Source organism: Orussus abietinus, unplaced genomic scaffold (genome assembly GCF_000612105.2).
Source record: "Orussus abietinus isolate OABI.00-Male unplaced genomic scaffold, Oabi_2.0 scaffold24, whole genome shotgun sequence".
Taxonomy (NCBI): Eukaryota; Metazoa; Arthropoda; class Insecta; order Hymenoptera; family Orussidae; genus Orussus; species Orussus abietinus.
In genome coordinates, this window is record NW_019394437.1 from 8,204 (window position 1) to 34,709 (window position 26,506).

At 51.6% G+C, this 26,506-nt stretch overlaps 1 protein-coding gene and 1 long non-coding RNA gene across 4 annotated transcripts; one reads left to right on the top strand and one right to left on the bottom strand.

The window, feature by feature from the left end:
• Nucleotides 1-37: 37 nt before the first annotated feature.
• LOC105701681 (glycogen-binding subunit 76A) lies at nucleotides 38-25,181 on the bottom strand. Of its 3 annotated transcripts, none has more exons than XM_012428623.2 (2): nucleotides 24,945-25,181; nucleotides 38-6,633 (listed from the first exon to the last, which is right to left on the bottom strand). In XM_012428623.2, the coding sequence occupies exon 2, from the start codon at nucleotides 6,547-6,549 to the stop codon at nucleotides 4,318-4,320; it is 2,232 nt and encodes a 743-aa protein (XP_012284046.1). In that variant the 5' UTR covers nucleotides 6,550-6,633; nucleotides 24,945-25,181; the 3' UTR covers nucleotides 38-4,317. The 3 variants fall into 3 exon arrangements, with proteins under 3 accessions (XP_012284046.1, XP_012284045.1, XP_012284044.1); XM_012428622.1 differs by lacking the exon at nucleotides 24,945-25,181 and adding an exon at nucleotides 23,141-23,381; XM_012428621.2 differs by lacking the exon at nucleotides 24,945-25,181 and adding an exon at nucleotides 15,479-15,577.
• LOC111673948 lies at nucleotides 7,863-18,709 on the top strand. The gene is made up of 6 exons (XR_002762182.1): nucleotides 7,863-7,938; nucleotides 8,196-8,328; nucleotides 8,411-8,458; nucleotides 8,545-8,626; nucleotides 17,854-17,991; nucleotides 18,080-18,709. It is a non-coding gene; the product is annotated as an uncharacterized LOC111673948 (long non-coding RNA).
• Nucleotides 25,182-26,506: the final 1,325 nt, after the last annotated feature.

Consider the following 26,506-nt stretch of genomic DNA (forward strand, 5'->3'; position numbering starts at 1 on the left):
CTTTTTTTTCCCTTCGGAATTATAGTCCTACCAAGAGTCAATTTTCTCTCCTTTTATTATCTTAATAATATAGAACAACGTTACAGATATATTATATATTTATATATGCGTATGTATAATGTATAGATGCTCTGTTCCATTTATCTCGTATGTACAATTGTATCGGAGCACGTGGATTTACCGAATGCCCACTCTCGCGTTTTCTCTTGCATCCTCGCGATAACGTAATCACCCCATCTCGCCATGTTTCGAGAGATCAGCTGTTCGCCCCCGCGACGCCATCTTGTTTTTCGTCAGTTCCGCTAATCTCGAAACGCGATTCACGAAATACCGAGGCAAAAGAATATCCATTTTCTCATTTTCCACACACTCACGGACTCTCACATAAGCATGCATCCTCATTTATTGCCCTTCGGACGCATTCTCTCAACCAAATGGTCGTTTCCCCTTAAACGGCACAGTTTCTACAAGAAATAACAATTATGAAAATGCTCCTGCTAATGCGAGGCTTCCCTTACCACCTAAGCGCTTATTTTCCTCCCTCGACTCTCAAGAATGGACAAAATATGATCCTAGTCTTTAATCTGAGCTCTAAATAAATATCACGCTCTAATGTGAATAACTGCTGGTTAGGACACGGCGGAAACATTTTTTATTACCTTGTCGATGCGGATGAAAGGGGACGAATGGATGAAGTTTCATAGAATTTTCTAGAAAATCATTCTCATTATCAGATTATACTTTGTCCACTACCTTCCTAATACTATTGATTCGAGTTAGAACCGTTTACTCCAATGTGCAGGTTCTCTGCCAGAACTAATTCCTCCGTGATCGCAACTTATTATTCTATCTTGGAAGTTTTTGGCCGACATTCGTGTTTGCGAAGGGAGAAGGACGGAAGCATCGTTCGCGTCGATCGAGGATTATTCTGGACCGGGATTTTAGGCAGTTTTTCCTAGTTTCTCATTGACTCGAGAAGATAGCTACGACGGAAATATCGGAAAAGAAAATATTGTAGGAAAGATTGCGTCGAGATTCAGCGCGCTAAATGGACGAAGCTTTGTAAAAAAAAAAATATCTCCCACCGTCTCTTCGCGGTGTCGCGTGAAAATATTCGTTTTGTAGATATATTTCTATTTATTTATATACTTTTCTCCTCAGCAGACACTATCGCGAGTTTGGAAACAGTTCGAAGGCTCGGTCAAGCCGTCTAGAATAAAAATTCGTCCGAAGTTAGGGGAAACTAAGACGATCGTCCGATCTGCTCTGTAAAAGCGATAAATAATCTCTCGCGGCTTTATCAAAAGGATATATATTGCAAAAAGCGACAAATACACGTACTAAAATTCTCTCCCTTTTTGAGAAACTTAACGCGATCTCTGGATAAAATGGAGGAATACCTCGAGATAAAATGGACTGAGTTTCGCGTCGACTGTAAAAGCGCTGCTTTTCGAAAACCTCGCTCAAGAGAGAAAGAAATTAAAAGAAAATTAGGATATTGTTTCTTTCAACGACTAGAGGAGCTACTTCGTGCGAATACAAAAATATACTAACTTACTCCTACGAGATATTTTCGATGGGCCGTGGTCCTCGATGCGCGGGATACGGAAGAGGAAGAAGGACCTAACGAGTGAATAAAAAAATGGCGAAAGGAAAATATGAAAGAGAGAAGTAAAGGACCAAAGGAATTAAGAAGGACGCGTTTCAAATGGCGGACCCGGCTCGCGATTTGTGCGGAAATAATTAGTTACGACGCCCTTAATTAAGACTTAAGGTACTTGTTAACGTACGCGATAACACTTAAGTTACATCCTCCGATAACTAATCGCGGCTCGAAGTCCTTTCCTTTCGTTTATCAACAAATCTCCATTCTTTCCCGATCGCGACAGATCGGCGCACTCGCGGCCTCGAAATTGAAGTGATATATTCAAGAATCGTTAACGTTCGATGTCGGCAATTGTTGTTCGATGCCCGAGAGTGGTTAATAATTTAAAACGGATTAACCTTGACGTAAATTCTTCCCGCAAGGTGCGGGATAATACGGCGTAATGTAGTCTTAACAATTCATCAATCGGCATAAACATTACGGTAGAAACATTACGCGCCTCCCCAACCGCGCACATATATATATATCTTTTAGGTACGCAATATATCTTGTAAAGTATCTCGTAAATAGATCTATAATATATTATTTGTAATATATATATATATATGTGTATATATATAAAATTTCGGAGGCAACAATCGACGATACGGGAACGGAAACATACGTCCGCTTGTGTATATATACATCGAGTTGTACGGTTTCGTTAATGAAAAATATAATATAAATATCTTCCCCTCCTTAGACCGCGCGGAACAATTGACCTATTGTTTAAACGATCGCAAGTGCCGTTTCGGCAGTCATTGGCAGGTGATACTCGATTGCGCGAAAAGTGAATGAATTATTGCTGCTACTGCTATCGGGTGATAGTAATTTCGGGCAGGATAAGAAGTAACGGATTATTGCCCGCCAGAGGAAGGAGGGAGGATTTTTGGCACCCCCTCCGTCGAGAAGGTGGATCAGTCTCTCAATTGTAAAATCGCTACCAACTGCACGATTGACACATCCCCTACGACATATTTTGTGTAACGACTAAAGAAAAATTCAACCGTCAAGGTACCCGTCGATTCCCAAAAAATAATTATCAACATTGAAGCGGAGTCGATAATCTCGTGCCGACAGTTTTCGCGAACGACAGAGAATCCGTTGGAATCGGAAAAGATGACGCCGGACATAACAAGAAAACCTCTAAAAAGTATATTCACAGCTATTAAATATTAACCTGTAAAATAGTTAAAATCCAACTGCATGACATCGCGCGATTCAGTATAAAAGACGTTAACTTTAAAGCAGTCTATAGTTTAAAGCCCTCCGTCAGTTCCTAACGACGAACGAAAAAGAAAAAACGAGAGCTCGATGTTTGGCAATCACTCGTGCAATTGAACTCCGTGAGAGGAACAGCCGATAGAAGGGAACGTGCTAACAAGTAATAAATAACAACGATACTCACTCCTCCTAGAAAAACCAACGAAAGTCTCGCGTGCGATACCAACAACGCGTTCGGTTTGAAATTTAGGAACGCTCCCTTGTACAGGAGATCGAGAACCGAGAGAGAAACGAGACGACCGTTGCTCGCTCGCAACAATTATTGTCGCGTGTCGTATGACGACGCTCGTTTTTAATTTTTCATCAATTTAGCCTCGCCAGAGAAGGATGGGTCCGACTCGGCTTCGGAGGACATCGTCGCCAGTTTTCACGGTTCAAAGCGTCCCGAAGATGAGGTCTTCGGGAAGGTCTTCGGCATCGGTCTTTGCAGAGGGTCAAGGTAGCAGTGATCGGAAGGGCTCTTCTCCTCGACTAGCACCTCCCCAAGAGCACCCTCGAAGGCTCGGTGGCTCTAGCAGGAACATTCTTCCGTGGGTTTCCAGTCTTCGGCACGTTTCTAAAGGTCTCCGAGGCGATGTACAATGGACGTCTACGTCCGTGGCCGGTTCGATGTGACCGAACCATCGGCACAAAAATAAGTACCAAGTTCGCTCTCCCGTATCCTCGTGCCCAGGAACTCATCAAGGTGCGTTCTGGATCCTCTCTCGAGACTCTTCGAGAAGTCAATCCTTCCGACGCCTTCGGGCGCCGCCTCCTCTTTATCCCTTTATCTCCAAGACCCTTCCCGTTACGATTCATCGACAGGACCGAAAGGACCTCCCTTATCAGGATCCTCTTCGGGATGGAAGATGTCTCCGGGCGAAACCGTCGCTGGCGCTTTCCAAGATCCCGATAAAAAAGGGATACAGCGACCCATTCGAGGTCCTCATTCGGGTCCCGCTTTACGATCCAACCCCTGCGTTGTCTCGCTTCATTGTCGCTGGCCAACCAAAACGCGGGCGCAGCTCTCTTCTACCGGAAACAATGGGCCCTGTTATCGGGGTCCCATAATCGAATTCGTGGACCGGCACGATGGGCTCTTCGGTGTGAAGGCTGCACCAAAGATTCGAAGAACAGGTGCAGGTGCGAGTGCTTTGACCCGGGGTTGCCACACCAAAACCGGGAGCGACTATTCCAGGTCCTTGTATCCTGGGTTCTCGGTTCGCCGGTTCACCAGGTCGCAGGTTCCCCAGTCCTAGGCGAAGGTCCGTCGACCTTCTTCGACGTGACTCGGGGGATCCCGTCCAATTCAGTTGGTCCAGTCGAGAGCTGTCCGAAGTGGCTGGTCGCGTCTCGACGAAGGTGCTCTTCGGGTGCTCTTCGGGCGCCTCTTCGGGGCGCAAGGGTCCTCAGTAGAACATAGGTGACCAGTCGTGGGCGTTGGGCGCGGGGGAGGTGATGGGTATGTACCCGATGGGCGAGGCGATGGGCAGGCACTGGAAGCAGTAGTTGGCCCCGGAGTTGCTGTCCCAGTACTGGGAGCCCTTGCACTGGAACCTGACCGCGAATTCCAACCTTTGACCCACTTTTAGGGCGTGGCCGTACAGGACGAAGGTGAACTTGTCGCTGAACCCGTCGCAGGAGTTCGGCACGTAGGTGGCCTGGAGGTCGCTGTAGTTGCGCCACTGGTTCATGGTGTACCGGATGTGGACCGACTTGTGGAAGTCGAGATTGCGGACGCGGACGGTGCCCTGAAGAATGAGACTGACGGGGTCGTGGACGAGGACGTTCTCCAGGCAGACTTGCCGTTCGCGGACGAGGTCGAGGAAGTTGGGCAGACCACCTGGCTGCTGGAACAGGGGGACCAGAGTGCGGTCGGGCTTCCCAGTGGTCAGGGTGATCCTCGTGTCCGGGTTCCTGAAGGTCCATGGGTGGCCGTTCACGTGAGGCACCACGATCTCCTTCGTGGAGAGGTCGTCGTAGACCAGGTCCGAGTATGCCGAGTTTGGGACTCGGGGGATCTCGTCCAGGAAGGTACGCACATCGGCCAGGTCGAGGCCGAGGACGTCGGCGAAGCGCACTATTTTCTTTCTGCCGGGGGTCCCGGGTGGAGTCTTCCCAGTCTTCAGGGAGGAGCATCGGCGGAGTCGCTGAGGTCGGTCCAGCCGGTCCTCTTCCAGCTCGCCGTTCGTCTCGGGCTTGACCTCGACCTCGGCCTCCTCCGCGCCCAGTCTCTTCAACAGCCCCGCGATCTTCTCATCGACGACGTCCTCGCCGGTGTCGCCGTTTGTCACGGTGCCGTCCTTGATCTGCAGCTGCACCTCGTTCTTTAGGGTCTCCTCGAGCTGGATCCGAGTCCCGGTGGGACACTCTAGCGTCAGGGCGCAGGGGATGTTAACGGTGCTACTGTAGGTGGAGTGATCGGTGTCGGTGTCGCTGCTGCTGTTGGCCGGCTCGTCCAGGCCCAGTTCCTGGGTGCTCCTGGGCGGCAAAATTTTGGCCACCTCGCGAAACTCGTCGACGGCCCTCGGCGAGTCCTCGGGCTCCTCCACGACGATTACGTAATTCTTCGCAGTGGCCTCCTCGGCGCTCGACAGACTCGACTCCGAGTACCCGTTGACGAAGTCGACCTCGTCCACGTCCTCGATCTCCAGGATCTCCTCGACCTCCTCCGTGTCCGGCTTGCCCTCCAGCGGCCTCTCTTTCGCGACGATCTTCGGAAGCTCCGAGTCAGAGTGAGACTTCATGACGAGGCACCGAAGTCCGTCCCCTAGGTGACTCCTCTCCGGTCGCTGTCTTGGCTTCTCCTCCTGCGAGGACGCGGTGCTCTCGTCAAAGGTGCTCCACAAGGACTCGTGGCTCGGCGAGGTGGTGTCCATCGAGCTCCTACCGTTGCAGGACTCCTCGGAGCTGCTTTTCGCGACCCTCTCCACCTGCCGAGGTGCCTCGGTCACGATCCGAGGGGCCTCCTCCGCGACTTTGGGCTGGCAGCGAGAAGGCCCTCGCTCGTGGCCCCTGAGCTCGCCGTTCGACAGGCTGGAGACCTCGCTCTCGGAGGTGGCGATCGGGTCGAAGTAGCTCTCCGATCTCTCCACGTCCGAGGATTCGGGGTCGAAGTAGGTCTCGGAGGAGTCGCTGCCAGGTGGGGTGCCGGTCACCGGCGAGCAAAAGAAGCACCCTGACTCGGGATCCCGGTTTCGGTCCGGGGGCTTGGCGCAGCCCAGGGAGCAGTGGCACGCTTCATGGTGGCCGGTCTTCAGGGTTCTTGGATTCACCAGGAGGTCTGGAAGCTCCGAGTCGCTGACCTCCTCGGGCGGTGAGCCGGGCCCGTTCTTTTCCTCCAGGTCGAAATCGAAGCAAAGGTCCGAGTCGAGGCTGTGTCGCGGTTGGCGCTCCAGCACGTGATTCCGCTGGGGCCCGGGTGGCTTGGGGCTCGTGCCCGGACCCTGCAACCAGGAGGTCTCCGTCGCGCGTGGCTGTTTTCGGGGCGCCTCGTCCCCTCCTAGCGAGGTGAGCCGGCGGTGCAGCCTCCTGGCGAAGGCCTCGGCGCGACCCCTGCAGCTGCTCGGGAACAGCGAACTCACTAGGCCGCAGGAGGACCCTCCGCCCCCGGCACCCCCCGCCGAGTCCGTGCTGCCCATCGCAGCGACAGGGCCCCCTTCCGCCGTCTGCGCCGAAGGGGGACTCCCCGTCGACGGCTCAGCCTCGCGCCTCCCGGGACTCGCCTGCAACAAGGAATGAATTGTTACTCCGGTTACTTCTAATTTCGATATAACCCTAACGCGATACAACCAAAATTTCTGTACCTACAACGCAGAGTGAATCGTTACTTTAGTCCGTTCTACTTTCGATATATAAAACGTAGACGTGGTGAAATCGGAAAGCAAAAGTATTCTTTGAACGCCTGGACCCTAAACAAGCGAATTATCCGGTGCGAACGGAGCGTCCTTAAAATTCGGTCGGGAGGGAACGCGACCGACGATCATTTTTATCGTCTCTATCGACCTTGGTTCCGGCATGAGGCCAATAAAAACGCGCTCGAAACAATGGGATGATCGGAATACGGCTAGGCGTCTCATTTGCGTCCGCTATCGTCCTCAGAGCCCGCCAGGACGAGGGGACGCCTCGAGAGGTCGGAGGGCCCGCTCTAAATCCTCACCAATTATTCCCAATAATCGCCGGGCGAGCTCGGCGCCGAAAATAATTACGAGGCCTCGCGACCGATCGGCGCCTCGGACCAGCGTCGAAAGGAGAGCGAGCGTCGTTCCCCGAAATAATGCGTCGCTCGTTCGAAAGTCATAACACATCCTTTGCACCGGTCCGGCATTACCGGTCGTCGGTGTATCGGCGAGGATTCCGACTAATCTCTCTCGCGAGGTTACCCGAGCGCGTGCGTCGGGGTACTCGTTTTTCGAACCCATGCTCCAGAAGCCGACGTATCGCCTCGCCGTCGGCCGCACCTCTTCGGTGTTTTTTCACCTCACAGCCGAGCGGCGACCTCGCCCAATTGCGAGAAAAGACTTGAGAGAGAGAGAGAGGGCAGAAGGTCGTTGGCCTTCTCTCGAGGCTGCGACCTTACGCAACCATTATCTATTACGAGGCCTAGACTTCCTACCAGACAGTAGAGACGTGTGTCGCGCTCACGGGTGGCGCCACCGTGTACGTACGAGGCGGCCTCACGTGTGAACGTGGCCACAGACCAGACGCGATAAAGACCACTCGCTCCACCGGAAATCCTGCCCCTCGATTTCCGCGAAGGTAGGTAGGCCCCCAGCCCCGTAATCGAACGTCGATCGACGCCCATCGATCGATGATACACGTCGGATCGCGGATTCCTCTCGCCCCTGCAAACCGCGAGCCACGTTTGAGGTTACGTAACCGGGTCAAGGGTCCGCACGGGGCGCTGCGCGCGCCCCGCCGGCCAGAATGTCAATTCCGCGCGCGCTAACGGTCTCGCGTTTCGAGAACGTTCGACCCCCGCACCTGCCGTTTCCTAGGCGAGGATCCTCGAAGAGGAGATCGATTTTGCGGTAATTTCACGGAATCTTTTGCACGGCTTGACCGTTCCAAACGAGCCGGTTAATTTTCGGGTCGACGCGAGCGAAAACCGGAACGGGGTGCGTCGCGGCGGGAATTAGGTTAGGTTAGGCACGGAATTCGAGGCCTCCCGGTTCCAAAGAGGGCTCCACTAGTCGTCCTCGAGGCGGTTTTACGCTCGATTTAACTGTCGGTTATTTCTGTCCGTTCACCGATACGCTTAAATCAGTCCGCCTGACCTTAGCAATAGAGTCTGAATTTCAGGACGCATTATCAGCGGCGCTCTCGAGTGTCAAGATGAGACGAACCAGGCCAGTCGCTAACAGATAAGTGCCGACAAACGCTTCGTGTATGGAATGCGCAACACATGTACTCCACCGTTGGTATGACTCCCGTTACTCCGTAATTCACATTTAATATAGCTTTTCTGAGTACCGCATTAATAATGACACGCGTTTGCTTCAGCTCCGGCACTCGGTGTATGCAGGGCTGACATTTAATGGCGATTATTAGGTGAGTATATTTAATGTACTACTAACAGGTTAGAATGGAGTGAAATCTCTTCCTGATTACACGCTAATTTAATCTCTGCGAATTAGATGCAAGGGGCTCGAGGAGGAGTAAAGAAGATGAGCGGATTCGAGAGATAACAGGGAATCGTGAAAAGGGTTATCGTTCGAGGTGAGTGATATAAAACCGCGAACTGCGGACTTCTTGAGTCGTAATGGACGGGTTATCATGAATATTCTCGAATATTTCATTACGCGGTGCAACGTCGCCAAAGGGCGGTCGTTACAAGAAACAGGGCGAAGTCGGCACGCATGGCCGCATCGTAATCCGCAATACCGACCGCATCACCCGATATGCGGATTATGTATGTAAAAAGATTTAGCCATTCCACTACGTAAACGTATTCCGCCGAGCTTAAATGCATCCACTCGACAATCTCCCCGTGAATCATTCGCGATTTGAATGTTAACGTCACCTCTTCTGCATAAGCCGACCTTCCTCGAGCGCTTCTCCCGAAAAACGTGCACTTTAGCTTAATTTACGCAAGCGACGAAGGAGTTTCCTCAATCTCTTCTTTAATTCGTCATTTCTTTTTCACTCGAAACATCCGCGCGTCCGTTTCGAATCGCGCGGCGTCGGTTCTCCAAGATGGCGGCCGACCGCGCGTCGCATCCTCCTCGTCGACTTCTGCGATTTTTTAATTCAAATTCGAGCTTGGCGCGAGTCCCGCGATCCGGGAAAAAGCAGGGCGCCGAGTCATCATCTCGATGCGAGAAACGCGAGTCGTCCGCCATTCGGCGGAAATAAATAAAGCGCCGCGCAAGGCCCGGCGTATATTTAGGACGCGGCGGTCATTTTTAGAAGCTGTCCGAGGGTCGAGGATCGACCCAGAGCTCGTCCGCAAAGATGTTCTCGGCATCGCAAATCCGCTCGTATGTAACCCGAAATCGTAAGTAATAGACGGGGAATAATATCAGAGAGATAAATAAACCAGATTCCGACGGAAACGGGGAAGAGATTTCCCGGAAAGGTAAGACATCGTGGGGAGGATCAGCATGCGCGCGCAACTCGCGCGGTTGCATTTCAATGACGTCTCTCTTTTCCCTCCCCTGTCTACTTGGAATGTAAATTGTGTACTAAGCTCCTCTGGAATGTTTCGTGGCTTTAAGCGGCGGGAAGCTGAAAAGTATTCGCGTGTGCGCCTTAATAACGTCCCGATGGTAATAACGAAAACACGGCTTCTCGATTTCTGACCACCTGACAGAGTCGGTTGCATTAAGGCGGCTCCACAACGCGATCCCACACCTCCGTGCAGTTTTGCCGGCACGTTATCGACGACTTTACGATTCCACGGTTTTTGCATCGCTCCCGAATGAAATTATTCCGGCGGAATGGGCACGCCGGGGACAGGAAGCAATTGCAAGCTCGGCCGAGCGTTTTAAGAGCCCCCCCAAGATGGCGCGTCGCCGCGGAAGGGCGAATAATAAAGAGGCGAGCACATTCGTCCCTTATTACCGACAATAAAGATCGGCGATAATCCCAGTGGGGGCAGATTTCTGCCCGCGGGACTACCGACAGTCGTACCGCGCGATTTGCTCGCTGAAAAAGGCTCCTTCGCCCTCGTCCTCGGTCTCCGGCCGGATGCGCCGCCGCCGCCATCTTGATCTCGGTTTTAGAACCTCTCCCAAGTGATAGCGCGGCGTTTTAACGTCGAATAAATTTGACGGATGCCGAAAACTCGTGGCTTCGTCTCGAAATATCCTCGAGGGTACCTGATCGGGGTACTTTTATCGCGGATTTTCGCGAAGGGTGCAGTAATCGGGTCAAGAAAATATCAACGGGCATCCCTCGCGCTCCTATCCGCGGCGTTCTACGGCTTCGCCGGATAATATTAACAACCGAGTGGAGCCATTACTTATACCGACAATAAAGATCCTAGATAATTTAGGAGGGCTCGCATTCGCCCGCGATATGCCCGCGACGGCCGAGTCGTGGAGCGTCTCGCGAAACAACGACGCTCCCCGACGCCGTCTTGGTTCTCCTCGAGCTCTCGAGGAGGAAAAAAAAAATCAAGAAAAATGGCGAAACGAGGGCTCGGGCTGCGTGGGAAGTCGCCGCGCGACTTTGCTCCTCCTTCCTAACGTCGAACTCGAAAAGAGAGCGTCCGTTTCCGAGACGCTTTACTTCCGTTTCACCCCTTATTAATCCCATCTTCGATAAGCGAGGCCACGATAAATAACGACTGATCCATTGAAAGTTACTATCGCCGGAGAGGTGGTCGCCCTCCCCAAGTTAGCTACTTATTCAATTAAACACGTCCGATAAATAACCATCTTTCAATTGGCGACTCGGCGACGCGCCGTCCGGCCTTATTAAGGCGGGTCTTAACCTCTTTGGCGAGAAACTCGAGTACGGCTTCGCGGCCCGGAGAGGAAATACGGAGAATAAGAGACAGCGGGAAAATTCGAAAGAAAAAAAAAAAATAAGAAAAAATGTTGGAGCCCTCCAGGTATCTTCGGCTCTATCGGTTAGCCTGCTCCGGCGACTATCTCGGACAGGTACACGTATCCAGGATGAATCGCCGGTGGAGGCTGCGCGTCGGTACGAAAGAGTTCTGACTTATCGTCCAGGCTTCCGCCTGGAGACGGCCAGGACCGGCGCGCAGCATCCTAGGCTTGGCACCTCCGACGTTTTAGAGGAGTCGTTTATTTAAATGTCCGCTATCTTCATTCTTATCACTCGGGCGGGAAACGTCGGTCAGATAAAATCTCGTTACGGGAGAGAAAGAGCTCGTATCCGTCGATCGGCACGGCAAAGAGCCGACCTTATCGCGGCCTTCCCCTTTCCCCTGAAAAAACCCCATCAGGGTAGGGGGGGTGGGTTCGTTAACGGAATCTCATTCCTAAGAGACGTCTCGAGGGACCGACAACCGCGAACGCGGAAATTGCGAAATGGGCGACTAGAAAAGAATCCGACCTTGGCGTCCAATTTAGAGCTTCTGCCGCTCTAGAGGACCGTTTTGTCTCTTGTCGGCGATTAGATCGTTCCTCCTTGCGAGGCTTTGAATGTTAAAAGAAGAAAAAAAAAAAATTAGAAAAAAATCGCTTCCAACTCGCGAGGCCGGAAAATCGGCAGCCTGCGGTTATCGCCGATAAATCATCCAGACGATCGTCCGCCGACAGGCGACAAATCGGCGTTGTGAGGGGAGCCTTAGCGCGGCTCATTTGAATTCAAGTCGAGTTGGCGTACTCTTTTTCTCTTTTATTTCCCTTCTCCGCCGGGAGAATCGTAAATACGAGCCGCGAATTTTGGCATTTTCGCTCCTTCCTTTTGCACTTCGGCCCTCTCCTTCTCTCCTACCCGCCGGTGGTTAACGCCATTTACGAGAGGCCCAAAATTTGCGTGCGGAATGCCCTCCGCTCTTCCTCGAAAAAGGAAAAAAAAAAGAGAAAAAGATTTCACCGCGCTATCCGCACTCGACTCTCGGCATTTACGATAATGAGCCCCCACGGAGAAAAAATTCGCCATCCACGTAAATCGGGAATCTGCAAAGTTTACTCAAGCGACTGGTGTCAACGTCGCGATAAGTTTACGAAATTCACGACCGAGACGCGTGACCGTCAAACCGAACGAGGGGAAAGTAATTGAAATTTAACCCGGCGGTGTATGAAATAGGGGAGGGAGGAGAGAAAGTAAAAAAAAAAAAATAATGGGAGGTCGACCGATCCCGCGATTGCTAATAATTCCACTTATTAATAACCCCTTAACAATGGCGGGGGTTATCGCGCTTCTCTAGGATTCGGCCCGTCCGTTCGGCCGAGATAACGGATATTAATGGAACGGCCGATAACGGCCTATCGACGTGATTATGCAAAAATCAAGAAGAGAGAAACTCCCATACGGGGAGGAAAGCGCGGAAAGGAGAGTCGAGGAGTCGCCAGATTGTAGGAGGTTCATGACTTAAGATCACTTTTACCGCATCTCGAGGACGCGAGCGGAGATGCGGATCGCATGCTGCGCGGAAATCACCCGGAAAAGCGAGACAACGAATAGCTAATAAATATATACTGACATATTAAAAAAAAAAAAAAAATAGTAGTATGCGTTACCACTACAGGTCTAAAATATACAGAGACAAGACAGCGAGTGTTATGGCATACAACTGCAGAAGGAGAAAAGTAACATTACAAATTGTATCTTATCTACGATTATGTCCTCTCTTTTTACAGTTCTACATGATCCCTCGTAGGGGTTGGTGCCCATTTCGCGACCACTTTTTTTTTTTTCCACAGTCTATATTATCGTCTATTATTAGCGTTCACGGCGTAAGGTCAATTTTCCAATAAGCGCGGCCAATTGAGACAATAGCACGACCGAGGAGTCGTTTTGCACGCCTATAGATAGAATGGTTTCTCGAATAGATCTCGGTAGCATCGAAACAGGTGCCGCCTGACCCGATCAACGGCGATTAATCGAATAATCTCACCTCGGTCGAGATAACTCGCGGTTGGACGCCCACGATTAGACACCGGGCTACAATTAATCTCCGGTTAAAGGAGGATCCTTAATCCCGCGTTTCTCGGGTTTTAAAGGCGCACGACGCGACGCAGGCATAATCGCGGTTGACAGGCACTTCATCGAGCTGATCCGTCTTTAAACGGCGGTTATTGCCGAAGTAAAGGGCACTTAAGCGGCCGGTTGCGCGAATTAATCGCGGCATTAACATTCTGCGGAGTAATCACGCGTCACCGCGAGGTCCATTCCCCTTTGATGCATCTCCGAGCGGCGTCGCGGTCAAAAGTGCACCTAGACTAGATGCACGTCAAATAAGAAGGGAGCGCGAGAGCCTTTCGTGATATCTCGTTTGTTTACTCCCCGAGGATGCCAATAAACAAATTGCTCCACTTGAGTCAACGGTCGTTAAATGTCACATGGCATAAAGGCGGCGGCTCACCTTGGGGGAAATAGAATTGGCACCGATAACGCGCGTTCGCGGCGCTTCTAATTGTCGTTATCACTTCCGGCGGAAGTGATTTTCTGAAAGTTCCCAAAATCGGAGGTATCGGGTGTATCAAAAACGAGATAATCTACCGGGTCAATTTTCTTGTCATTAATCAATGGGAGGGGGTCGCGGGGTCGTCAGCTGACAGGAGTGACAAGTGCGTCGGTGGACGGCTACCAAACGATGATTGGACAAAGTTGACGAACTGCCAAAACGTATCTACGATAAAACTGGCGCCTCGATAACCGAAGTCATCCCTGTCACCTGTCAAACTGACTTACACTTCATTAAAATTTTTACTTAAATCGTTACCTAACCGCAAATCGAAAAATGCCACTCCACCGTGCGACCGTGGTTGCGTAAATACGTCGACGTAGAGCGATCTAAAAATATTCGAGACGGGGAATAAAAAATAAGGAGACGCGTTCCATTATTAACTCGCGAAACTGAAATAGCACGGGGGGCTCTGGGTCGTTACCTATTTCCGAGAGACCCCGCGTTCGGGTTATCAGGGGTCAATTTCTTTTCCGATCGCTAATCGAAGCATCCACGTCAACGTCGCGGTAATGTTCCGTTGTTTTCCCGAGATTATTTATTATTAGGCCGACGTCTCGCTTGTCTTCGTCCCTTCTTTGTCGCGATCCCGTTTAGGTACTTCGGGTGAAATCCAGAGCTTCGCGGCTCGAGTCGTGGCCTTTAGTTTTGCCAATTCGGTGTCAAGGCGTTCCAGAATCCTGTCGTCTCGTCCTTGTCGTTGTCATGTCCGACAATGCGCTACGCGATGTCTCGACTTTTCGAGCCCACCTGACCTACCTCTACGCGATCGAGATCGATTCGGGTCAGTATCGAAAGCTAATTCTAACGAAAAGCGAGATAACGCGCACCACGACCAGAAGGAAATAGAATGCCGTGATTGAGTTATCATTTTAAAACGCGATAACCGCGAGAGATGATTTCCGACTAACCGAGTCGTAAATACACAGGGGGGATTAAAATTGGAGACGTAATTAGCGCGCTCAATGCGGCCGCTTTTAAAAAAGAAAGATGAGAAGACAAAGTAACCAGAGATAAAACTCGACGATTCGGGGATCCCGGACTTGAAAATCTCGCGGCGATTCGAGGCAATAATTTTATCGCAATTAGTTCGAGCGACTTAACGTGAGGCGACTTTCGAGGTGGTCGGCTCATCTCCTGCGAGATAACTCGTGCATAATATTGGCATTATCTAATCAAGAGGTGTCACGGTCGATTGTGAGAACTTTCGCGATAAAGAGGGATTTACGGTCGATCGAGAACCTTCCAAAACACAAAAGTCCGCCCCCAAAATTATTTAAAAATTAACGTCACTCTCTACAAGTTTCCCAATTTTCGCGAAGCACCCCTCGCTCGAGGCTCTCGCCCGAAAACCGGCGAATTTGTCGCCAGGTCTTTGAGTTTACTCAGGCGGCTGCATAAATCGAAAAGTCAACTTTACATAACGTAGCGACAGCATCGGCATGCCTAATCGATGCCGCGAGGTGTACCTTGGCGCCTTCTCTCTGCAAACAGCGAGCGTATGTCGCGAAAACGCGAGGGCAATGCGATTACCCATTACTCGTCGAGAGTCATACCGGAGGTACCGGCAAATTGGAAACGTAAAACGACGGATACCCTCCAGGGGTGTTTCTTTTTTTCCTCTATGGAGAGTCGACCATAGGCCATTGGTCATTACCCAGTAAGAGGACCTTCTTCGAGTCCGAAGATCGGTCACGATAAGGGGGGTCAAAATCGAGAGGCCCGAATGGAGGTTTCGTGTTTACGCGTTTACTATGGAGGTCCAATAAATAGGGAATTTTTCGTGCGGGCGCGGAAAGGAAAAAAAAAAGAAAAAAAAAACCACTTGCACATTTACCAAAGGACAGGAAATTCCAATCGACGATCGAGGGCTGATTGGGAGTAAACGACCGGGCGAGGGTTTTCGCGGCTCCCGGGCGAAATTGGAGCAAAAGCTAAAACTAGTTTACTACGGAGCGTTCGTTTACCATGGAGTGTCCGTTCATCTGGGCGGCCGGGTTCTTCGGCACGATGCTGCCGATGGTCTCCTCGGTCTGCGTCATTTTCCCCGGTCCTGCGACCCCGAAAGCCCCTCCAGGACTCCTTCACGACCCTCCCAGGTCGATTTCCGCCGCTCTCCTGAGTCCTTCCGAGCTCATCTCCGTCCTGCCCCCGAGCGCGCTCCAAGAACACTGACCTCCCCCGACATGTCGAGATGGGCGGTACCCCGAAATTCGGTGGTCGATAGAAAGAAAAATCGAGTCTGCCCCGAAAACTCTTCCTCTCGAATGTCCAAACCACCGTCTATCGATTGACGCCGACCACCGGCGTCGCTTCTTCCACCGTCGACGCGAAACCGGTCACATGGCACAGTCCCTCCCCATTTCCTCTCTTCCTTGGCACTTGGACCCCCTGGGACTCTAGAGTCCCTCGGGAAAATTCCAGAACTCTTGATATACACGTCCTTCGATTTTTCAGGACAGGTCGCCTATGAAGGGGACTCGGAGACGGAGACAAGTGGACGCGTCGACCGGCGCCGGCGAACTGATTCGTTGTTTAGGATTCGGGACGACTACTCCCCCTTTAAAGGGGCGCTTTTCGGGAACACCCCTCCGTTGATATTCGACCCTATGGCCGTGGGGTTCCTCGGACTCCCTGCCGAGTGTCTCAGGGTCCTTCCTTATGGGGGGAGTGATTTTCCTAGGTCTTTCTGGATTTATCTCGATTCTCAGTTATTCTCCATTTTTCACAATTTTTCTTGACATCTGGCGTTCTCTCTCTCTCTCTTGTGCTTCGAGGTCCCTTTTTATGGGGCTCGATTTTTCTTCGTCCTGCAAATGGGTGGGCCCTTTGAAAGGCCTGTCGCGTGTTTTGGGGGTCCTTTTTGATGCGACTCGATTTTTCTCGATTTTCCTTGCGGCCGGCGATTGCCTGTCAAGGAAGCCTCTCGAGAGCGGGCGGAACGACCCTCCGCGACCGGCAGGCACCCACGAACTGAGTCGAACTGGTCGCGCTAGGTGACTCCCGAGGGCCCCTTCCATATCGCATAGCAACCGCTGGTTCTGCCACTGATAAGTTTTCCGCCATGATCGATCCTCTTCGAGCCCCGATCCGCCGATCGGCGGGCGGCGGAATGCGCGGATCTCGTGGCCCGCGACTCGAAAAATCAACGGGGAGAGAAATCGGGGACTGGCGAAGGAAATTCAAAGAGAAAGCTCCGCAAGTAGAACTTGCCGCGGGACCGGCGACAGCCATATTGTCGGCACGAGAGCGCGTCGATATTATGGAAAGCAGAGGGCAATTTATAAACGGCAGATGCGACGCGGCGCGATCGGCGCGTTCTCCCCGTGCTTTCAAATCGAATCGCGATAACGTGCCCCGCGGAATTTCATCCGGACGCGCCGCGGAATTTCAAGTCTTCCGATCCCTCGACTCCCAGGCGCCGGTGGTTGCCGTTATCTCCGGTGATCGTCGACGGGAATTGAATTAATTAACCGGATTAATTTACCACCGACGGTCAAGGACGCGACGCCGCCTTTCAAAAGTTCCTCCGCCACCGCGTCACGACGCGGCGTCAACATCGCTCTATCAGCGAGCGATTGAAAAAGGAAGAGCCTTGACGATTTAATTACAATTGTTGTTAGAAGCATTCGCGGGCCCAGTGGAAGTCAAAGCCGTGGACGAGGACTCGTCCGATAATTTCTTTCCTTCGTTCGAAAGGGGAAGGAACTCTGACACTTCGCGCGAGATTAATTTACCGTTCAAGGATAAGCGACGTTGACCGTTTAATCCGGAAATAAATCGAGCGGATGAAAACGTAGAGAATGCACTTCCCTATATTTTACTTCTTAAATAGCTCGTCTCGAATGAAAAAAAAAATCCCGGCAGGAATGAGAATAGAATTATACGAAACGTAGCCACAAGATGTCCTCGATTAATATAGCGCCAAGGTTGGATCGCGATAACGATATCACCTCGCTTGGTGTTAAAGAGTGCAAATAATTAGTGAGCGATAAAGCATGAATCGCGTGAATACCCAATTACTTCGGTCGAAACGGTACGATCATAATTTCTTCCTGATTAATATTGCAATCGAGTCCGATCGATCGGAATTCAATATGTCCCGAAGCCGCGGTTGCATTGACCGAGAGCGAAAGCGGTCAAAAAGAGCCATAATTGCCATTCCCTATAGATAACTGCACAATCGCTCGCGATAGTCGCGAATATACGTGAATGAAAAATCTCGTGGGTGTCGTTATCTCCATCAATCGAAGGCATTCAGTTCTTATCGCAAGACCTATAGCGAAACCTCGAATCTCCAACCGGAGGATCAAACTCCTTGCATCGTAACGTTTAATTGCAGGTTCATTGTCGGGGTTACGGCCATTGGTTGACATTGGGCTGAGTCAGGTAATTCGAGGATGACTCAGATTTGTCAGTTATCCTAAGCCAGGTGATTGAGGGTACTCGAGATAATCCAATTCTTATCCCGACTCTAACGGTACGGCTTACTCATTGCCAAATTTCTCATCGTCGTCCGACTAGCGGGCAGAGTCGATTAATATTTAATTATTTATATTTAATTACAGATGAGAGGCCACTTCAAAAGGCCAAGTGCGACGAGTAACTCCATCGTATACATCCGATGCAAAGCGGAATCTCTTCAGGGGTGTCCTCATCCTTAATTTAACGGATTTGGAGTAAACATCGACGCGATTCAGAGGGAACGAAGATCTCCCAGGCGAGCCCACGCGCGTATATTAATACATGTACTCTCGATATGTCGTGACCCAAGGATATCGTCTTGGTCGCATGATCAGCACGTGTTCGGTGCCGGAGGCGCCGAAGATAATTCCTGCATATAACTCGCGCGAGTACATCGAGACGCATTAAAGGGTGCAGGGAGGTCGGCGGAGAGTCATCGAGGACGGTTCGCTAGTTCCGCGATATCCCGACAGATGGTGCATCGTTCGCTGCGGCGGGCGCTTCGCACGATTTACTCCATTCTAGATGGGTAGGTACACTGGGAGTAGTACTATCGTATTTTTGCGCGGATAAATTCGAATCGCGAATGTATGCGCGTTTACTCGCCATCTAACTAGACAAAAGCCTCGAGAAGGCACAGCTTCCACTGTGAACTCTGCATAATATACGATAAAGGGATAAATAACCATAAGGAGATGGAGATATCAACGGTGCAAGAATTTTCGGACTGAGATAATTATTGCTACTTTGAGATGAGTTAGGTTATAGGCAGGGTCGAAAATCGGGGTACGAGATCGAGGAATTATTTCACGGGGTGGGGATCGCTTACGGTGTTTGGCAAGGCGCGTGTTTTGAATGGTCTGCGCGGGGGATTAAATCGGGATCGTCAGTCGCAGGAAAAAAGGGAGATAGAGGTGCGATTTAGCGAGCGCTCATGTAGTCGAAGAAGAAGAAAGACAGAAAGAGGGAAGGGGGATCCGGCGGGACTATTTCCAGCCATGTCCGTTGGCAAAATCCCACGTTGGAGTTTCTCTTCTGGGAGCGGTGCTGGTCTAGGCCTCCAGTAGTGCCGGGCGCCGCGGGGAGCGCTGCGCTCGCGCACGCTTTACACCTCGGTCGACGTCTCGTCTCGTTTTCGTCCCCCCCGCACCCCGTCCCGTGGTAAAGTCACTACCAGAGAGATCTATTTCTGGATCCAGCGAAAGGTCGATCAGCAGGATCGATACAAGACGACGGAGACGGCGGGAGGGGAAAATGTCGGCAAGGGAGAAAAATGTCCGCCAATCGGCGGCGAGGTTAGAGCGACACTTTGCGGGCTGATTACAGGGATTTTAGATACACGACGTTGTTGCGTTAATTGTACATGGTCCATCATTAATACCAGCTAAGAGACATGCCTCCACCAGGTCGCGAAACGTTCCTCTTCGTGAACCCTCGATCTTATATCTTGAGATCGTAAAAAAAGAAAAACCCCAGCTTATCGGGGTGACATTTGTCTTCCTCGCGAGTCAGGGCTCCAATCAGTTCACTACGGTTTAACCGGTCGATCGCGATAACTATTGTCAGGCTACGTGACAAGATCGGTATTGTTTCTCGAAGGAACAGCCTTGTGCGTTCCTCGCGTCCTACTGCGCTTCGGTGACAATTAAGAAGGAACAATTAGCACCGGTGTTATGCAGCGGATGCAAATCGCATCCTCGCACCCTTGCGTCTTACTAGTAGCAGTGGTGTTCAACTCCGAGGTAGTACCTCCGTAAATAATCCCGCATCGAATCAACATCATAGCGTATTTTTAAAAAGGGGGCTAAACGGCATATTACGTTACCACGTGAATATGCTTAAATGTCGGTATTTTCGCCTCTGCGATCAAGACGTACAGACGGCCTGCCAGACACCCTTGCTCGCCGGCGTTGGCGGCATTTACGAGTCTCGCGCTCGAATGATCCGATCGGTTGCGCGCGCCGGCATTTAAATGCGCGCACACCTCGCGGCGAGGACTGCACGTGCGGCGTTGCCGACGTAGGTAGACGCCGGTCTCTATCCAAGTCCATAGTCCGTGCTCGAGTGCGTTCCTTCGTCTCTTAGACGTGACAATGGACGTTACATTGATTTTAAAGCCATGATTCATCATATATATAACTATTTCTCTCCCCTAGAGTCCTTAGGATCTCTTAGCGAGGTATAATGGCGTTGGTAAATATTTTTAAACTCAACGGGGTAAGAGATCGGTATTTAATTCGAGTTTGGGGTAACGAGTTCCCATTAAAATCGCTTCCGCTTCCCTTTGCGCTTCTGGATTTGTGCTCCCCCTTTGCGGGGATCCGATAGCGCGGCTCTAACGGCCAATGACTCCTGTGCGGCCGTTCCTTCGCTCGTTCGCGTCTCGTAAAGAGTAAGAGACTACGAGCGAAATCGTGTGAACGTACTCGTCGGCGCGCCCGGCGCACGCCTCTGCGCATGTCGCCGCGCGCAACACGGCCCGCCGATGTGCACGACTTCCGAGGTAACGGCGACCGAGAGGAACGTAATTCCCCTCGTCGGTAAAAACCAGCAGGGGAAAGAATCGGATCTCCCTTTCCGCGGAGATATCCACCCCCTCGACGGGCGGTACCGGCGAAACGACTTTCGCCCTCTTTCGTGCCATTGACCTCATCCCCGGGGGTAAAGAGACCCGGACCGAATCCAGAAATTCTAATCTCACCGCTCCGACGGATCCCTTTTCCACGGTTCCCACCGTTTCATATATTTCATATGAATACATGATACAGAGATATTCACACGGCGACTGGCTGCTCCGAAATGGACGCCCCGAGGTTTCCGAAAACCGCTGACCATTTTTGGTCCAGTCTCGGGCCTTGTAATTTGAAAATAAAATCCCGTGTTTATAGTGCGTCAAAAGTAACGCGGCCGTAAGAAGAATGGGGCCTCGATAAATTGACGGGTCCCGAGATTGCTCGGCCGTTCCTCTCGCTCCGAAAGACTGGCCCATATTTTCTCCAGCGATGAGCGAGCTTTTGGTTAGGGTCGCCACTCTTTGGTGCCCTCGAGTTGGCAACACTGCGCGCTGAAAATGCCTTCAAGGTGACCCCCAGTAGCTTCGCCGGTACGTAAGAGGGAGAGAGAAAGACAGAGGGACGGTAAATAAAATATAATTGAAGCCAATGGCGTCGGCAATGTAACGCGGTCACGTGACACCAGATCTGACGACCTGAAGCAGTCGATGACGTACAGCGGCGGGCAATAACGACTCCCCCCCCATCCTCCGTTCCTCCACCAGGAATAAAAACCTCGAAAAGGGTCAAACTTGCGAAAAGCTCAACGATAATCCCTCTTAGTCGCCCACATCCATAAATGAATCTCTTAAAGCTGAAATCGACACGTCCAATTCGTCGTTTCGTCTCGACCCGCGGAGTTATCGTCGCCTTATTCAAAATATGAAATATAATAAGGGCCCAGTGGAGCACTCTTCGGACAGTAATGCGAGATACTGTACTCCCGGTCGTACTTACGTTAAGTTACGTCACACGCGTATACGTCGTCTCCCGTGTCTCGTATATACGAGCAAACGGTCGTATAATAGAAGTCGTTTATTCCGATGCCTTCCCGGTGGAACAGTCGTAAGGTATAAAATATAATAATATACTGCCGAGGAATATTGTGCGCGTCGAGAGCGGCGTCCCACGAGTGCGCGTAATCTCTCACTTATCGCGAGGTAAAGACCCCCGTTAGCGACACGTACGGGCGAAATTTGCGGTCACTCCCATAGGTACGCGGTCGCCGACGTTAAATGAAAAGCATCGACATAATATACGCCCCACTTCCAAAATGGGTACAACCGGGGATCGCGCGGTTTTATTGCGAGCAAGTGCCCCCCCCCCCCCCACGTCCGTCGACAAAGGCCTCGGGGTCGCCATCTTCTTGCGCGCGTATCGGCCCGGCCGCCATCTTGGTATCGCGCGCGCTACTCTTTCTTCGCGCTGGTTTATCGTATCGTATATACGGCCGCGGCCAAAGTCGATCGGAAAGCGAGGTCTACGCGGCTCCCGAAACCCGCCTCGACCTCACTCGGGGTTTAGGAAAATACCAGGGAGCGTTTATCGCCGGGAACAATGTGTAACGGCGGAACAATGCTATCGCGAGAAATGGCGCGAGTCTTCCTCGAGATAGATCGATGCCACGAGGGAGAGGGAGCGGAAGATAACTCTGGGACACGGAGGATCATTCGAGAATGAAGTCCCGACGGAATTCGCGTTTTTACCGGGATTTAGGCGAATCGTCACCCGGAGGGACTCCGAATCTCGGTTGGGGCGAATCTCTTCGACGGCGTCTTCGCGCGATCGCGGAACCAACGACCGGTCGACAAATCGAGTCGGTCTCGATCCTGGACAAGGCGCGCCCCTCGTCGAGGCGCAGTGCTCGAAGTAGTTCAAAAGGAGCATCCTCGTTGGAACGCAAATACTCGGCCGATTAGACAAGCTATCGCTCACGTGTATACGTCGACCGGCCGAGGCCGGTCTCCTCGTTCCCTCTCGGCCCTTAAGGCGCGTCCACACCGGCGACAAGTACCGTTGCGAAGTTTGCGATTTCAGAGGCGTATTAACAAAATCGATTCCGGAGAAGCCCGACGTCCGTCGCTATAGAAGAAATTCCCTCAGGACGCTCTCGTCGTCCCGGGGATTTTTCGCGTTATTTCGTTATCACCTCGACGCCCGATTATCTCGATAAATCCCCGTTTAACGGTAAACTCCGAGGGAATGACCGATCCTGCTCGATCACGTGGGCTCATCGCTGGCCCGCGTTTGTCGAGGCTTAACTTTTCATGCCCGATGACGAAATAACACGTGTTAAGGCCTAATGCAACAACGTCCACCGACGAGATGACTCTAAGCCCTCCCCGTAAATCCGGTTGACGAAACTTTCAGGATTACTCGGGATACGTATTGTTGTAAATTATTCCCTTGTATCGCTCTCAAAGTAGCGAGCTGTCTTCGGATTTCTCCGGAAACGTGGGCTTAAGGCCTCGTTCATGATGCAGGCATGTTCGAGTTGCGCTGGCGCGAAATTTTTGCCAACCCACGTGTGCGGTTCGTTAGATGAATTATCTTTCTTTTATTTTTCTAATGGGGATTTTACGCTCATTATGGGACGAGGGTTGCTGTACTTACGTTGGCACGGCCCCGGAGACACATAGGGCAATTATTAACGATACCTAGAGAGTGTCAGGTATGTAATGGTTCCTCGCCAACCTACAGGTGTTTCGGAAACTCGAGGATTTCCGGGTAAAACCCCGTAAGACCTCCTGAGAGGCCGCAATAATACGAGATCCCCCACGAGGGATTCAAAAAGGAAAAGGGCGCCTATTCGCAAAAGCCGAGACTTTTCGATCGGCGCACTTGCTGCCCGGACGTTTCAAAACGCACTGGCATAAGGTCGCAAAACGCTGCCAAAATCTCGCTGTTCCCCCGCGATTGCAAAACTCGAAACTATAGCCGCCGATATTAAGCCCGACTCGCGCGCGAACATCCTCGACTCGAGCCGCGAGGACCGCGGCGTTAATCCGGGATTTTTGGCAATAACGCCGCATTTGGTAAAAAAACCGTATATACAAAAATTGCTGCCTATCTTATTCTGGAAATCTTTCGTTCGGGACACTTTCTCCCATCTTGCGTCGTTCGCGCTAAAAAGGCGCAATTTCCCGACGGGGCGGGTGATTCAGCCTCGTGACTTTCTCCCTTATCGCGGGAGCGCGGATCGCGATCAGGCGACGTTCTTTGCGATTAGTTTAACGACCGTCGAGCTCGCCCGCAAAATGCGGAATTGAAGTGTAACGAAGTCCAAAGGAAGGAGTCTAAAACAAAAGGCAGGGGTCGCTTAACGAGGTGGAGTTTCTACGGTGATAAGACGCTTGAAAAATCCGTCGTTTTCAACGGAGCGAAACCCGTTAGCGATCACGTGGCCGGGGGACCGGTTCTCATGAAATCCACGACTAAATCCGCTAAGAAAAGTCGAAAACTACGTTTTATTTCCCCCTCGGCAACCGGTTTCCCGTCCAGTGGTCGAATTACAATGGCATTCGCGGATCGGGACCGGTTCGCGGCACGGGAGAAGGAATTCCCACGAGAGCTCGTGCAGAATGCACGTAGATTAACTGTATATATGCAACTGCGTTGCGCAATTATGCCGGGCGTTACCGGGGAGCCCCGAGAGAGTGAATTCGGTCATAAACGTCGATTTTTGCACATCCGTAACCTTGAATGAGGTTCTCAAACTCGCAACCATCCCCCTCTCGACGCTCCGAGCGGTGCTCCACCTAGATAAAGTATTTTTAAATTACTCAAAGCTACTGTCTACGCCCTCAAGAAACATCGATCGATCATCCATAATATTTATATCGAAACCTGTTTGGGGACGTCTACAACGCAACATTTCCGGCCACCCATCCGAGAAACGATCGGAGCCCGCGCCGTTTAACCTATATATCTCTCAGATTCACGGAAATGGCGTGACGATAAGAGAGATAATCCCGAGAATTTCAATTGATAGTTAAGAGGATATGCGATTGGCATCCGTGGGGTCAATCGTTCACGAAACATAACAAAAAGTATGAAACGATTCGGTACACCCAGTTCGGAGATAAGTCTCACAAACGAGACCTCATCGCCGCCATTTTCACGTCACCTTAAAGAAGACTATAGGAAAGAAGTGGATTTCGGAATTTTTTCCGATTAGCGACGTCCTTTTGCAGGGATCGGCACGTACTATCGGGTATCGGGATCTCGAATATGGGTGGAATTTCATCCCGGGTCTTCGGTCCAGCGGAATAGGACCAATCGGCGGGCGCCTGCAACCAAGATGGCGGCGCGTCCAAATCGACGTCGAGAAAACGACCGGCGCGAGGCTTACGTAACCGAACTCGAGGTGTCTCGGCTCGTATCGAGCAGTTGGCAAGAAATCGAGGGTCGAACTCACCCGGTCTCGTCCCGAGGCGTCCACAGTAAATCCAAGATATCGGTAATGGGCTTCCGGTTTGGGTTCCAGCGGAAACCGGCCAATCGGGGCCGGTCCTCGCCGGGCGCACTTTTGACTCGCGGAGCGCAGGCGCGCGCGTCGCTCGCAATCGACTTCCGGACCGGTCGGGCCGCGATACGCGCGAGATCGACGGCGTCGCGACGCGCGCGAGTTTCACCGAAAAATGCGAGCCAGCTCCTCGCGGAGCCTCGACGTCATGGGGCGCGCAAGGGCGCCCAAGGTCGCAGCTGCGCGGACCGAGCAGGTACGTCGACGTGCCGGCGCGCACGCCGGCCGCGCATCTCCCACAGGTGGGAGGTCTTCCCTAAAATCGAGCGCTTTTGCCGCGCGGCGCGGGTTAACCGGGAATTAACAAATCCGTTAGATACCGCAAGGTTAATACCTCGACGACCGTTACGTCCGTGTGTGGAAATTCTCAAAGTCCTACCTCGCTCCATTGGGCCTCGACGACGCTCGCGTGGGATTTTCAAAATGGCGGTTCACGGGATTTTCAAAACGCCCGTTCACCAACGGCATCGTTTACGCGCGAAGGGCCCTCTGTGCATCGATTGGGATAACGTTCAACGGAATACGCATTTTTTTATCGATCCTTCTGGGTTTTTCTCCGTATTTCCGACTTCCCAAACGAGGGTGGGAAAGTAAACGCGAGTCGGTAAGGAAGACTTCGGTTCTCGACGCTTCCACGAGGTGCGCGATCAGATGGCGCTTAAAGCATCGGAGAGAAAATTCCAATTTCACGGGGAGGTGAAAGTTTCGCCTTGACCTAGGTCACGCACCCTCGTATACAGTGGCGGATAGATCCATACATTTTTTAATTCATCGTCGCATCCTTCCTGGATATATAATAATCGCGTCATAAGCGAAGGTCCCCGTTGGCCTAGAAACTCAATTTCGGATAATCGACGAGGGCAAAAAGACCCCCGGTCTGCAAGATGTCGGTCGAAATCATGGGTTTCGAGACTCGTTGCGAAATCGTTTCGAAAACGGCTTGCGCACTTTTTTTCCCGAAGTCGTGGAGCGAGGTTGAAATAATTTTCGTTCCCGCCGTCGGCACTTTTCGTTGAATGAACCAGGCTGTTATGTAAATTGCGCGTAATTCAGGCGCGCCTGCGCCGGGGCGCTGCACGCGACAATCACGTGACCGCCGGCGGTTCTAGGTGGTTCGAGGTGGTTCGTTTGTGTTCATATTTTGATTAGATAAAAACCCCGAGCTCGATAACGCGCGCATCACCATTGTTATATTTAAACGCGTACGGTAATTAGCCGATGCGCGTCCAGTGATTGCGCTGACCAATTATATGCCACATATCGGCGTGAGAGTCTCAAAACATGATTGGCTCACGCGTGTGGAATGCACGAGAGGGATATGTCAAACGGATGAAGTAACGGAGTCCCGGGATCCCGATAAACGGAACGTAATCACTTCCCCTCTCGGATGAGTCCAATAAAAAAGCAATAACAATCCCGCCTCGAGCGTTTCGCGAAACGTAAGCGAAGATTTC